The sequence below is a fragment of the Acinonyx jubatus genome, chromosome B3 (genome assembly GCF_027475565.1).
Source record: "Acinonyx jubatus isolate Ajub_Pintada_27869175 chromosome B3, VMU_Ajub_asm_v1.0, whole genome shotgun sequence".
NCBI classification, from domain to species: Eukaryota; Metazoa; Chordata; class Mammalia; order Carnivora; family Felidae; genus Acinonyx; species Acinonyx jubatus.
Window position 1 is genome coordinate 21,568,409 of NC_069386.1, and position 15,485 is coordinate 21,583,893.

The 15,485-nt window shown below is 45.1% G+C and overlaps 1 protein-coding gene across 3 annotated transcripts in view; it reads right to left on the reverse strand.

Moving 5' to 3' along the window:
- OTUD7A (OTU deubiquitinase 7A) overlaps positions 1–15,485 on the reverse strand; it is a 360,750-nt gene that overhangs the window by 30,967 nt on the left and 314,298 nt on the right. For all 3 annotated transcript variants that reach the window (XM_053223657.1, XM_053223655.1, XM_053223656.1), the window contains 2 exons: positions 13,131–13,258; positions 12,201–12,313 (listed from right to left, as the gene is read on the reverse strand). In XM_053223657.1, coding sequence (XP_053079632.1) covers positions 12,201–12,313; positions 13,131–13,258 — 241 coding nt within the window. The remainder of the gene's footprint in view (positions 1–12,200; positions 12,314–13,130; positions 13,259–15,485) is intronic.

Sequence of the window (15,485 nt, forward strand, 5' to 3'; positions counted from 1 at the left end):
AATCAGAATGGCATTGTGGAGCTTCTGAGTTGCTGGTGAGATTGCAACAAAACACATAAAGCTTTAGGGGAGAACTTGGCGTATAAGTTACCCTGCGGGACCGAGCATATCAAAGGGATTTCCTGCATGGAAAGCCCTGTCATTCATTCAGATTAGTTTTGATACAATGAGAATGTGTAAAAGTCTTGGCACAGGCCACTTACCCCCAACAGTAAGTGCTGGAGCACAGCTGAATCTTCCCCAAATCATATAACTTGTCACAATGGATGTGGCAGAATTAGGATTAAGAAAATGCTCAACTGCTAACTTGATAGGAATGTCTTCTGATGTGTGTACACATGGAGGGGGCATGTGGGTAAGGAGCAGTGCGGACACAGGTTGCCAAGGCCCCTCTCAGCCTACCACATCCACCCCACATGCTCTGTTGACCTAGAACTCTTTCTGTTTCATCTCCTCTGCCACATTCAAACTCCAGTCTATACCTCATGTCTGATTCTTGCTGCCTGTGCAGATGAAGTAAGAACACTCCACCCCTTCTCTCCTCCTGAACACAATCCTCCCACCTGGAGAGAATGCACAGAGGAGTTACCGGAAGGTTGTGGAAAGTATATAGTAGCAAGTGGATTGGGGAAGAACACTAAATTTACATTTTTTAACCCTCTAGTGTTCCCAGATGTGAATGCAACACAGCTGAAACCCATGAGTAGACACTGGTGAGGGGGAAGAAGGTGTCCTCTAGTTTGGGAGTGAGACTAGAAACTACTAAAGCTCAAGTAGAGCATAGAAACACCCATTTTTCTTCTCCTCTTTCTCTCATGCTCCAACTCTCAGAAGTTTCCTGCAGGCAGTAGCTGAGGCCACAACAGATGACTCTGAGAGCCAAAAATCTAAGAGAGAGGAAACTTCCTCAATGATCAGTGGATCTGTGATGCCAAGAGGTTGGGCAGGGGGATCCCTTTTTTTTAATTTTAATTTTTTTAATTTTTAAAATAATTTTTAAAAAATGTTTATTTTTGAGAGAGAGAGAGAGAGTATGGGGCAGGGGAGGGGCAGAGGGAGAGAGGGGTGGGGGGACAGAGGATCGGAAGTGGGCTGGCAGCAGAAGAGCTTGATGTGGGGCTCGAACTCAAGAACCATGAAATCATGACCCAAGCTGAAGTTGGATGCTTAACTGACTAAGCCACCCAGGTGTCCTCCCTCCCTCATTTTGTTTAGCATTTACCCCCTCTCTGTCCTCTGGCCATCTGACCCAGGACACAGGTGCAGTCTCAGAATTATATGGCAGAGTACTGTAACTAAGGCCCTAGAATTCTGGCTGGAGGACAGAAAAGGGAGTCCCAGGCAACCAAAAAGTACCTGGAAGATTATGGAAAGGTAAAACTTGAGAAAACAACCTTGTGAGGTTATCTATTAACTCCTGGACTCCCCTCCCTCCCCCCAACCCCAAGTTGAGCATGTATAGGTTTGGTCCTAATCAGAATTCCAAAGGCTCTGAGGACTGACTGAATAGATCATACCCAGGTCACAGACTGAGTAATGCAGCCGAATAGGACAACGAAGGCTTTGAAAACTGAACTGACATGGTAACCATACCCCAGTGAAGGCAGGTTGAACCCTATGGTAGGAACCAATATGGTATGATATCAGGAAAACCAAATGGAAAGTTTAGAGCCCCCAAATACAATAAGTAGAATAAAGAAATTCACAGAATGGAGTCAATACCAGATGGAGATGAAGGAAAAAGAGTCCATAAATTTGAAGGCAGATCAATAGAAATGATTCAGTCTGAAGATGAGAAGATTGAAAAACTGAGACCCTCAGTGACCTGTCAGACAATGCCAAATGTCTAACATTTATATCACCAGAGTCCCAGAAGAAGAGAAAGAGTACAGTACTCCACCCACTAAATTAAAGAAATAGTAATGGAAAGCTTACTAAGTTGGGCAAAAATACAAATCTATAGATTCAAAAAGCAAAGAGGACAAACCTCTAGAAATCCAGACACATCAAAATAAAATGTTATAATCTAAATATGGAGAAAAACTTGTTGAAAGCAGCCAGAAAAAGGTGATACATTCAACAGAGAAACAATTATTTGAATGACTGCAAATTTCTCACCATGAACCATGGAAGAGAGATGGAGGGGGAGTAAAATTTCTGAAGTGCTGTAAGAAAAGAATGTTAAACTAGAATTCTGTACTCAATAAAAATATCCTCCAGGTATGAAGGTAAAATAAAGACATTCTCAAATGAAGGAAAAGTTAGAGAATTCATAAGCAGCAAATCTTTCTAAAAGAATTTAGGGAACATTTTCAGATAGAAAGAAAATGATACCAGAAGAAAAGGTGGACTGTCAAAAATGAAGGAAGAGCAACAGAAATGCTCATGATCTGCACAATATACTAGACAATTCCTTTATTCTTGAGTTATTTAATATATATTTGAAGATTCACATAAAATTATAATATTGGCTTATGGGCTATTCAAGGTATGTAGATGTAACATATAATAAAATTATAACATAAAGGGAGAGGATGAGGGGCCTATATGGTAGTAAGGGTTCTGAATGTCACTTGAAGTAATTTTCACTGGACGTAAAATATCAATTCCAAAAAAGATTGCTTAAGGAATGTATATTGCAATTTAAAACCATTTACGAAACATATAAAGAAACATAGTCAAAATCACAATAGTTAAATCAAGACTTTAAAAACACTGAAAAAAAGACCAGGAAGAACAGAGGAACAACAACAACAAACACATGGTGTACAGGGGAAATATGATAAAATGGAAGCTGTAAATTAAAGAAGAAAAACTCCCACATGATCATATTAACTTACGTAGAAAATTCTTTTGATAAAATTCAACATTAATTAATTATAGAAACTTGCAACAAAAGGAGTAGAAGTAAACTTCCTCAGCCTGATAAAAGATACCTACAAAACCTTTATCATCATATTAATAAAGATTTCTGACTAACATTGGTAACCAGGAAAGGATGTCCTCTCTTACCATGCATATTCAGCATGGTACTAGAAGTTCTAAGTAGTGCAATAAGTCAAGAAAAATAAAGGCATAAAGTCTAGAAAGGAAGAAAGAAAACTATCCTTACTCACAGATGATATGAATTTCTATGGAGAAAATCTGAAGGAATCTACAAAAAAATTCTCATAGATGTAATAAATGAGTGTAGTAATGTCACAGAATACAAAGCCAACACAAAAATCAATCACAATTCTATAACTAGCAATGTGCAATTGCAAACCTAAATTAAAACACACACACACACACACACACACACACACACACACTCACACACAGGCACACACAGTATCATTTATAGTAGCTCCAAATGAACTGCTCAGGTATAAACTGAATAAAACATGTATAGGACCTACATGCTAAAAGCTATAAAACACTGATTGAACAAAGCAAGAAAGATCTAGGGGTGCCTGGGTATCTCAGTCAGTTAAGGCGTCTGACTCTTGACCTTGGCTCAGGTCATGATCTCATGGTTTGTGAGTTAGAGCCCTGTGTCGAGCTCTGCGCTGTCAGCATGGAGCCTGCTTGGGATTCTCTCTCTTTCCCTCTCTCTTTCTGCTCCAGCTCTGCATGTGTACATGCTCTCTTTCTCTCTCAAAATGAATGCACTTTTTAAAAAAAGATCTAAATAAATGGAGAGACATACTGTATCCCTCGAACACACAGAAAAAGATGTGTTAGAAGACTCAACATTGTAAAGATTTCCATCTTCCCAAATTCAGGTATAGATTTAATGCAATACTAATAAAAATGCCATTGGGATATTTTTCAGATACAGATAAGTGGATTCTACAAATTTATATGGGAAAGCAAAACAAAACAAAACAAAACAAAACAACCCCTTCCCCAAACTAAAAATATGAAAAAAGAAGACAGTTGGAGGAGTGATGCTAATCAGTTTCAAGACTATTACAATGTAACACCGATTAAGAGGGTGATATTGTCAAAAGATGGACACAAATTCCAGTGGAAAATAATAGAGAATCCAGGAAAGAAATACATACAAAAATAACACCAATTATTTTTTGACAAATGTTAAAGGATTTTAATGACAAAAGGATAGTCTTTTCAACAAATGATATTGGAAAATTGAACATCTATATGTAAGTATACGAACCACTGATCTGTTCCCCATCCTGATAGTTTTAATTTTTTGGATAATGTCATATAAATGAAATCATACATACAGCACATAACTTTTTGAGATGTGACTTTTCATTCAGCAGAATGTCTGTGAGTTTCGTGAAAGTTTTTGTGTGTATCAGTTTGTTTCTTTTTATTGATGAGTAGTATCCCATAATAAGAATGTAGCCCAATTCATTTATTAAAGGACATTTGAGTTTCCAGTTTTTTATGAATTTTGAATACAGCTGATATAAAGATCTTTGTGTGAACATGTTTTGATTTTTCTGGGGCAGATTTTCTCAACCTTGGCACTACTGAAAAGTCTGTACCAGATAATTCTTTCTTTTGGGTGGCTGTCCTGTGCATTTTAGAATGCTTAGCAGTATCCTTGGCTTCTACCCATTAGATTCTAGCAGTACCTAGCCCACCCTACAGTTGTGACAACTAAAATTATCTCTAGATCTTGGCCAAATGTCACAGGGGGAGAATTACTCTTGGCTGAGAAACACTGCTCTAGGGTAAATACTTGGAACGGAATGGCTGGGTCATATGGCAAGTGCATGTTTAAATTTGTAAGAACCTGTCAAACTACATTTGAGAGTGGTTGTACAATTTTATATTGCCACCAACAATGTATGAGAATTCTATTTGTTCTGCATTTTCACCAGCATTTGGTATTGTCAGTACGTTTTCTTTTTGACCTTCTAACACGTGTAGTGGGTTTTTCCATTTCCCTGATGGGATTCACATTATATTCTTAAAACTGAGAGGATCCTGGTTTATTCCCTGCCTCCCCGGTTATTCCCTGCCCTACACAAAATGTAGGGGTTGTGTTGAAAATTGCTTGGTAATAACTAATTGTAAACGCATTTAAGATAATTCCTCCCATTAATTCATTATTGACCTAATATTTACAAAGGTTTTAAACATTTGACAGATGAGTAAGGAGAGACTCAGAGAGCCTGAATTGGAAAATGCCTTTCTGTACATTCACAGAGCAGACAACTGATGGTGCAGGTTTAGTCTATTGTTAGTAAGGGCTGGGATTCAAATGGTGATCACTTGAAACACATCCTGTAATTGGACTAGAAAACAAAGAGATATTATTCCATTGCCCACAGAACTAAAGTTTCTGAAGGTAGAAAAAATCCAATTCTCCATAATAATGGAGACAGGCTTCTGAGCGAAGGGACAGGAAAAAAAAAGCAGCGGACCTGGGAGGCAGAAGATCTGAGTTTGAACTATGGCTTTATCATTCAATGCCCTGGACAAATCATTTTCCATCCTGAATCTAAGTTTCCTCATATGTTGGATGAAAATTATAATTTTTATCTCACAAGTTTACTGTGATGGCAGAATGAGACTATATTCATAAAAATGCATGGCAAATGGAAGGCAATTAATAAATGTTAAGCTAATGAATAAATCGTTTTCAGAGCTTATAAAGATGAAGAAATTGAATATATTTAGTCTTTGGATTTCATGTAATTGTTTCTCATCTCAAATTAGCCAACCTGAGCTGAATGCCAGAAAGCTGATTTCTTTCTGTCTGACTTTTTCTTTGATGATATCATTCATCTCCTGAATTTAAAGTTAGAATTTTATACCTAGCCAACCTATCTACCAAGAGTGAGGTAGAATAAACACAGACTCAGATATGCCAGGACTCAAAAGGTCTATCTGCAGTGCACTCTTTCTTAAGAAGGTACTGAGGCTTGTCCCAGTATATGCTCTAGAAAATCCCAGGGCTGTGACTCAGACATACTTGGGTCTATATTCTAGCTTCACCAGCAACTAACTGGAGACAAGTCAATTAATCTCTCCAAGCATTAGTTTCCTATTTTTTCTTATTTTTTAAATGTTTATTTATTTTTGAGAGAGAGAGAGAGAGAGACTGAGTTCTAGCAGGGGAGAGGCAGAGAGAGAGGGATACACCAATTCTGAAACAGGCTCCAGGTTCCAAGCTGTCAGCACAGAGCCTGCTATGGGGCTCGAACTAATGAACCATGAGAGCATGACCTGAGCTGAAGTCAGATGCTTAACCAAGTGAGTCACCCAGGTGCCCCAAGTTTCCTAATTTATAAAATGAGGATAATATGTGTAAGGCAGGTAGGTGCTCAGCACACATTCCTTCCTTCCTTTCTTTCTTCCTCAGCTATGCCCAGAACAATCCAATAAGCTGTGTGTGTGTGTGTGTGTGTGTGTGTGTGTGTGTGTGTGTGTGTGTTCCTTTCCTGCAGGACTAGGCTCTGGAGGTCAGGCCACAGAGTATAAAATGTAGTGACCTTGATGTATAAACTAACAGGAGGGATTTGCTCCATAATCAGAGAGACTCCTTAAAGCCTCAAATCCCTTAAGACTAAAAGAACTGAATTTCTAAGGGTGGAATATCAGACATTGAGATGAGCCAGTGGAAAGTCAGGGAGAGGGAACACATTTCAGATATGTAGGAAGGGCCCTTACAACATACCATATAGGCAACAGGTATGCCAATTTACAGAATAAGTGTGACGATGTCTTAATAAACATTATTTTTACTATTGTAAAAATATCCCTTTCCAAACACCTTTGAATCTGTGATTTTGTCACTCCATACCAAGAACATCTGAGTATGTAGCAGATTGCTTTAGTGGCTACAGATCCTTCCTGTGTACATTCCTGTGTACTTGTCCCTTTGCAATGTGACTTTGCCCCTCTTCCCTTCACGGGTGGAGTCTATCTCTCTGCCTTGAGGCTGGCTTGACCATGTGACTTGCTTTGGCCAATGGGACATTAGTACAGTGATGCAATCAGAAGCTTGAGAAGCACCAGCAAATCAGGGGCTGCCCTCTCTTCCTTGCCCTTAGACTGTATTGGGCAGTCTTGGACCTCCTCAAAGATAAAAATCCATGTGGACAGAGGCCCAGGGAGAGCTAGTTTTCAGCCTCAGAGCAGTGAATAAGACTATCTTGGACTATCTAGCCCCGCCCATACTAATTGCCAGATGACTTCTGCCCCACGAGTGGCACCAGGCAATTCCAGTGACCCCCAGAATATGAGGAAATCTGACTGGATGCTGTTCTAAGCCACTGTTAGAGTGGCTGTTCTGAGTTTTGGGGTGGTTTGCTATGCAACCATCAAAAACTGATACAACTGGCAGGGAAGTTACTACCAAGTGGATTTTACAGATGAACAGACGGAGGCTCAAAGAGTTTATGAGACATGTCCAAATCCACATGCCCAGCTTGGGACTATAACCCAGTGCATTTAAGTTTGGGTCTCTGGTCACGGTCCACCAAGCTCTTTTATTTGCTCTCCTTATGCAGTTGTCCTGAAACTAGATGAAGTACCCAGAGACCTTCACTAATAGCTGTCAGAGATTTTCATCACTTTCAGAACAAGTAACTGGGTTCTTCTGATCGCACACACCTCTTTTCTTGGAGTATGGTGTGGGGCTGCAGGTGCAAGAAGGTGAAGGGCAGCCAGATTTAGGGCAGAGTTATTTCCTTATTACCTCCCTGTCTTCCTTCTGGGGAGCATACCTCTCCCTGTGCCCCTCATGAGGGCTCAAGCACCCAGGATGGCAACAATGATGATGGTTAGACAGGGCTATAAAAACCCCAGCAGCAGCCCTTTGGGAGGGTTGCATTTCAAGGGTGGTATCTCAGAGGGTCTCTGGAGCAGCAGCAGTAGCACAGGACATTTGATTTCTATTATTTTGGCCATGGAGAAATGGATACATTTTGATTTGCAAGCATCAGAGGGAATTAATTCTGTGGCTGTAAGTGTGCCCTGCTCAGAAGCACCTGGCTCTGCCTTGGTCTTGGCTCTTTACTATGCTTGCAAGTATATGTCTGTGGATGCCATCATCTGTCTTGTGCATCTGAAGTTCAACAGGAAGCCCATACTCACCTTGCCTTCCTGGGGTCTTCAAGGGTGCCCTGCTCTGTGATCATGTACTCTGGGGCATCAGCCATAAGCACCTTATCCATGGTGGCTATCTAGCTGGTAGCTTTCCCTGCCTGGACGCCAACCTGGTCTACACCCTTCTCCTTGGGCAAGCAGTGGACATACATCTCTGCCTCCAGGGTCTCTTGCCAGGTTCTGCCAGTGAGCCTGGGGGCCAGCCGCTATGAATCGTGCAGGAAGAAGAAAGAAAGAGGGCCAAGCTCATTCTTGAGTCTGCCCTTCAGTCCCTTCCAACCACTTCAGATACTTAAACTCCCCATGTTCTGGGGGAAGTAATGGATTTAAAAATGATATCAGGCCAGTGTCCATGCCAGGGAGAAGCTGACCCCCATCTGTGCCAGTACTAGGAGGCCAGAAGCTGGGCAGGGAGCAGGAGAGAGGGCAGGGCTCGTGCTGCTGCTGTTGCTACACTTGTCCCTCATCCCTGGGAACCAGGTTTCCTAATGAGCCAGGTATAGGAGGGAACACAAAGAGGGCCATTTTAGTCTTTGTTACTATCACACCTGCAAACTCATTCTCTCTTGCTTAGCTCTCTCCTATCCCCAAATGAAACCTGGAAAATTTGTGTGGCTTGTCTGGTTGCTTCTCCTGGGGGCTGCCAGGCCCAGGCCATTTTGCTGTTTCTCACATCACTGCCTCCTCATTCTCTGGCTGCCATCTGTGACCCCCTGTGCGGTTGCCACAGGCCAGAGAGGAGAGGCTGAAAGTCCTTCTTGACTCTTCTTTTGGGTGCCCACTGGACTTGGTGGAGGCCCAAATGCTGACCCTGTTTTTATGGAAGTGCTTTTGTGGGTCTTGGGACCTCCCCACAGCTCACTGTCTCTGCCCTTAGTTCCCTGGACAGAGGTGGTGCCACCCTAATCTGATGTCTTGTGATCAGCCTTCTGGCCCGGCCTCTTGGGTTTACCCTCATTGTAGGCAGAGTCCTCCTGAAGACAGCCCAGCTTAGGCCTCATCCCAGGGTTCACTCCTGGTGCTCAGAAAGCATGCATGCATAGCTCTTAGCACTGCATAATCCTCCATGGCTGTGAGGACTTGGGAGCTGGCCAGCTGAAGCTGGCCAGCTCCTCAGCTTCAGAGCCTTGGGGAAGACAGTGGGTACTAGTCTCTAAGGCCCTCAAGCCCCAAAGATGCCCCACATCTCTTAGCTCAATGTGAGGAGGGAAACCTCTTCCCTTTGCCCAGGGAAGATTGAGGCAAAATGCAGATACTGACAACTCACTAAAAAACAGTCTCTTTTGAACTTCTGAACCCCAAGGGGAGGTGGGAGCTCCATGGCAGGGGAGCCTCTCCTGGAGGGAGAGAACATACTGGTATTCTTGTTAGCTTGACCATATGAGAGTGGTCCAGAAGGAAGGGAAAGGTGAAAAGACCAGGTGAGAGAGACTAAAAGCTGGTGTCTCATGCAGAGCTCACACACGTTTACCAAAGTAACATGTCAGAACCAAAAAAGCTTCATTTCTAGCAGTTCCTTGCCTCCTTCTGAGATTCACCTGTTGCTGTGGGATACAAGTGACCATCCCAAGCCCAAACATGGCCCTGTTGGCTGCAGACATCAGGCCAGAAAACTCTGAGCTCTGGCATGGGAGGGGCCATGGGGGTAATATTTGAGCTCCTGGAACCATTAAATACTCAGGAGAAACCAGCCATGAGGGCTTGGACAACATCCTGAAGAGCATTTCCTTATTGTGGTCTGTGCAAATGGCCAGCAAAGAGGGGATGCTCCTGAAGGCCTGGCAGGTGTCAGAGTTCCCACCTGCATCAGGTATTGTCCACCCCTGCCTAGTACCTCTGTGCCCCTGATGGAAGAGGACGCTGGTAGCTTGTGTGATGTTTATTGGCTCCCCAAACCTGCTGGTCCAAGTTACAGTGGAGGGGGTTAAAAAAAAACAAGGGATCTCTTGTGGGGGGAATACCATCTTTCATCTAGCACTCACTGCCTAGACACATTTTTATCTTTACAACTGAGGCCAAATTTATGGTGAAGGGGTCCTGGGTGTGTGTGTGGGGGGGGGGGGTGGAATTTGGAAATGCATGAGAGCTACAGTTGGGTTGGCAGGTATCAGCCACACCAGAGCCCTCTTCTTGTGAGCTGGGGAGAGTGGGTAGCTAGTCCAATGCCTTCTGTCTCTCTCCCATTCCTTCAAAGTTTAGGAGAAGAACAGAGCTGCGGCCCAACACCAAGGAGGCCCCTCTGCTGTGGTCTTGCCCTGAGTTGGCAAACCTGAGTCCCATGGGAAGGAGACAGAAACAAACACTAGATACACCACTCTTTCAGCCCATCACTCAACTCTGGGTCCTCTTGGTTCCCAGGGAGCAGGAGAAGCTGAGACCTTAAGAGCTAAGATACACCTGATCAGCTGTGTGACCATGTCCCAAGTGCCTCCTGGATGGGGGGGGGGACTCGGGGGACACAGGATATGGTGATGGTCACCTATTATTATTGTATCCCCCCATCCCAGAAGACACACTGGGGTAGAGTCAATCCACCTGCATCTGTGGCAGGTGCCAGAGAGGCAACAATGAAAGGGATGCCAAGGAATTCTTTAGGCACATCTCAGGCATGGCTCAGGAGGCATGGAAAAGCAGAGTGTGGAATTTTCAGGAATGAATTGAGTGTTTAGAATTTTGTGTCCTTAAATGTCCTAAATAAGATAGACTTTTGGGACTGACATGTCACATTATTAAAACAAAGTGAAAAAACAACCCCGTGGGAATTGTGTTTCTGGGTTTCTGTACTGAAAGGCTTATCTTTGAGTGTCCCCAATACAGTGCCAGGCCCGGGAAGCCCCAGGCCCTGCTTGCTGGTGGCTGAGGGCCCAGAGGCCAAGATGTGGGGCCAGGACATACTCCCAGCACGGGCTGTCTACTGGCGTCTGATCCTTTCTTGGGTCTCCTCAGTGTCAACACTCAGGCTTTCTTTCTTTCTTTTCTTTTTTTTTTTCCAAAGAGAGTATGTGATGTGTGAGCGGCGGAGATAGAGGGAGAGGAAGAGAAAATCTTAAGCAGGTTCCATGCTCAGCATGGAACCTGACACAGGGCTTGACACCTTGACCCTGGAATCATGACCTGAGCTAAAATCAAGAGTCAGATGCTTAACCGACAGAGCCACCCAGGCACCCCAAATGCTCAGGCTTACTTGTTTGGCTGAGATTTTTTCTAGGGTGACAGCTTGGCCCTCAACTTCAGTAGGTGTGAACCAAAGCACATACCTCCTTTGAAATGCTATGGCCACAGGTTTGGTGACTGTTTTGTTTGGCCACACTCTTCATTCTCATATTGGATGTTTAAGCTGTGTCTTTAGGAACAAGTTACTCCCTACATGTGCAAAAAGCCAAAATCTTTTTGCCAGTAATGTGCATAACATCTATGTAGCTAATTGGGAGATGCTGGGCTCACTTAATGACCTCTTGCTCTCAGTGTGATTGATTGATTGATTGATTGATTGATTTTTAGTGTTTATTTATTTTTGAGAGAGAGAGAGAGAGAGAGAGAGAGAGAGAGCGCATCTGAAGTGGGCTCTGCGCTGCAGTAGCCAGCCTGATGCAGGGCTTGAGTTTACAAACCATGAGATCACGACCTGAACTGAAGTCGGATGCTCAACCAACTGAGCCACCCAGGCTCCCCTCAGTGTGACTTCTTGAAGTCAGGAATTAAATAGATACTTAGGTGGAAAAAATCCAAACCCAACTGCTTGAGGCTTCTGAGCCTGGTGAGTACAACAGCAATGGTTCAGGGTCTCCCAAGTCACATGCCTCCTACAAAGGCTAGCTGAGCAGGGAGTCCTCTCTCCAGGACTGCCTGCAATGAGGAAGGGAAAACACTGGTGACCTTCATGCCTCTTCCTGCAAAATGCATGCAAGGCTGTGTAAACTTTCCCCCAAATATCTGGCAGGGGTCCAGCCAGGCCTCACAACTCTGTGTCCTCACAACTCTCAAGTCCTTGAGGAGAATGTAGTGTCTGAAGGCAGGAGTCTTTGTGTTTCCCCAGCCTGGGGTTACCACGTGCTCCCTCAAGCCACTTCCCACGCTGGGTGGCCGGGAGCTCAAGGTGACCACTGGGGAGGGGAAGGGGCAGCACTTACCCCCCGCCTGTGCCACCGTTCTTGCTGAAGTGCGTGCGTGGCTCGCTGGATGCCAATTTCAGTAGCTCAGTCCACTCCCGCTCCCATTCCTCCTCGGTGTACACCAGCCCTGACTGGCACAATGGAAGCCGGCTCAGGAGGTGGTGGGCCAGCCTCCTCACCCGCCCCCCACTCCAGGTGAGCCTGGCGGCCCTGCTGGACCCCTGGTTCAGTCCAAGCCCAACCAACACCCAGGCTGGGCACCACCTGCTAGTGGCCACCGACTGTCCCCGTATGCTATCGACAATATTTCTTCAGAATGCCCAGTCTCCAATTTCAATGCTGTTGGGGGTCCACCCAGAAACAAGGGTCATTCCCAGGGGGTAAGAATGACAAAACACAATCTATACACACACCAGGCTTGGGGTTGACCATTAAAAAGTTTAAAGGGATGATGGGCCAAGTTCAATCAGAGAGCAGGCAGATTCTTCTTCTAGGACAGCAAAGTGCTAATGTCCCTCATCATCAGGAGGACTGGGATTCTCTCTGGATCAAGTACAAGAGCTGGGACTGTAGACTGTGCCAGGACTGCCCTGTAGCTACACCTGGCCTTCAAGCCACCACCAGTAGTGACCAGACATAGGTGACTGCATAATTCATCATCCAAGCCAGGACACCTTTTGAGAGTGAAGGTGGTTGGTTTTCATAACTATGCAAGGACAGGCGGTGAGAGTGGACATGTTGTCACTGTGTGTGTGCCAGGGTCTGAGCTTTTGTAATGGGCACCTCTTCAGTGGGTTTAAATGGGGAAGGCTTTACTACTCCCAGAAGCCATTGCTGCCTGACCTCACAAGACGGACATGGCCTTGGGGCACAGCTCTGGACTCCACCATGGCCCATGGCTGTGCCTGGTGTGGGTCCCAGGCTCTGGACATCCCAGCAGGTACCAACCTCCTTGTTCTGCTGTGTCTGCTGCCACCTCCACCTTCGCTTTAGGGCTTCCCTTTCAGCCCCTGTCCTCATCATGGTGTAGAGAGCTTTCCGCAAAACCAGGTCCCGGTCGTGAAACCCCCACATTCCTGCAGTAGGAGGCCCATGAGGAACAGAGGAGAGAGACAGGATGTGAGGAGGGGGACAAGTCAGTAGGTAACTCAGATTGCCACAACTTACCAGACCTGGCCTCCTGCATCTGCACACAAAGATAACTCATTAGTTAGCCATCAATTCCCCTGATTAGCTAGCAACTTCCCTCTGGTGTCTTTCCCCATTTCCCCTTGAAGCAGGTTGGTAAATGAAAGAGGATGTGCCTTTCTCAGAGAAACAACAGTGGGTGAAACCAAATGCTGCCTCTTTCTGGGACCCTTGGCAAGACACTTTGAATTTCACAGGTTTGTTTTGAGGGACCTCATGTTCACCATCCAGCTCTTATTTGAGTGAGAGATAGTCTCTGTGGATAAACTGGTGACGTGTCTTCACTTGGGGTCTCGAGCCAGGATGGCAATCAGACCCTGGTTTCATCTAGGGTCTGCCACATCTGATGTCTCTGCCCTAAGGCATCTCAGCCTCCTGAGAAGCAGAGCATCAGTGGACACCACTGCAAACATCTGGACCTAAGAGAAAGTACCTGCTTTTGAGGTAGAAGGTCTTTCTCCCTCACCCCTTCCCTGGCCTTTGCTGGGTGTTAAGGGATTATAAGGAAAACCAACCATTTCTGAGTACATTCTTGGGGCAGGTCAGATGTGGTCAAGAGACTCAACAAATGAAACAAACAGTAATGAAAGGTGAGGCTCTTGCTGTGGGGAAGAGTGGGGGAATCTATCCATCCATCCATCCATCTATCCATCCATGCATCCATATCCATCCATTTAATTAAATGGCATTAATTCTACTTAATTAATTCTGAACTCATTTCATAAAAGGGGTGAGACACCATTCTGGTCATTGGCAATACCCACAGCAGCAATCAGGACAGACTAAGTTCCTAAAATCTCACAGAGCACACACTGGGGGAAGGTGGAGCAGCCATTGAATTAGCACATAACAAACCACCTCAGGGGCAGCGGCACCATAAGGGGAGATGAAGCAGGCCAACGGGATGCTGGTTGGCATTGGTCATGGTGTGAATGGAGACATCAGAGCATAGACTCGAGTGGGTATAGGAGGGAGCTGGGTTGCCATCCCAGGCAGAGGGACAGGCCAGGCACCAGCCCCAAGGGGCGCCCACGTGGAATACTTGAGAAATGGCAAGAGGGAAAGGTGGCTGGGGGAAGAATCAAGCAGACAAGGTGAAGAGTGAAAAGGTGGACTTTTAAGTGAGCCCTGGAGAGCTTTCATAAGAGGAGTGACCTGCACTGACCTAATCTTTAAAGGCTCAATCTGGCCATGCATCCTTTAGTGCAAAGGTATGCAATAACCAGGGGCTGCTATGGGCTTTCCATCAAGAGAGGCTTTTGTCTTTTTCTACAACATAGACGGAGGGCAGTGGCCATTAATGCTCCTGTTATAAACAGGCCAAGCTGATCTTACTCATCCCTCAGACCTGCCTGTAATCGCCTCTCAGGACTCTCCCAGGTAGGGCAAGTCCAGTCTCAGCTGGACTCCACGGCTCCTTGTTCAGGTCTCTCTTGAAAAGAGGGTCTCTCTGCCCCATGGATGTTTGCTTACGAGTCTGGCTTTAGGATTGCTGTCATTTCTGTGTGTGTCCCCCAACCCTAGGTCAGTGTCAGGCCTGGTCTGCAGGTTTAATAAGCACTGCTGGTCAGTGTTGTGTGGCTGCTTTGGGCAGTGCTGCCCCTCCCTGTGGGGTTTAGCAATTGGAGTACAAAAGGAAAACAAGGTACCAGGAGAAAAGAACCAATTGGCCATGAGCCCCAGACTCAGCCATGGCCCAGCCTCTTCAGCAGCTGGAACAAGGCTGGCCATGGGAGGCTTTCTCTTCCTAGGCAGACAGGAGGCCCACTGTGCTCACTGAGAAAACGTCTGCCCTTAGACCAGACCACAGTGGCATGTGACCTGGTTTGTGTCTTTGCCCACCTGTAGTGCTGAGAGGAGCAGTGCCTCTGCACACTTCAGTTTCTGAGGGCCAAAGGCATTTCCTTTGTAATGAGGCAGTTGTTTGACAAAGATGAGAGATTTCTTTTGTGTTCTTTCAAGATTTTACACACAACAAAGTGAAGAAATGTGTTCCACAGCAGGGGAATAGTTAATACATTATGATGAAATATGACACAACTACCAAAACATAAATTCACAATATGATTTTAAGGTAAAAATGCTGGATTCCAAACTGTGAACACTGTGAGATCA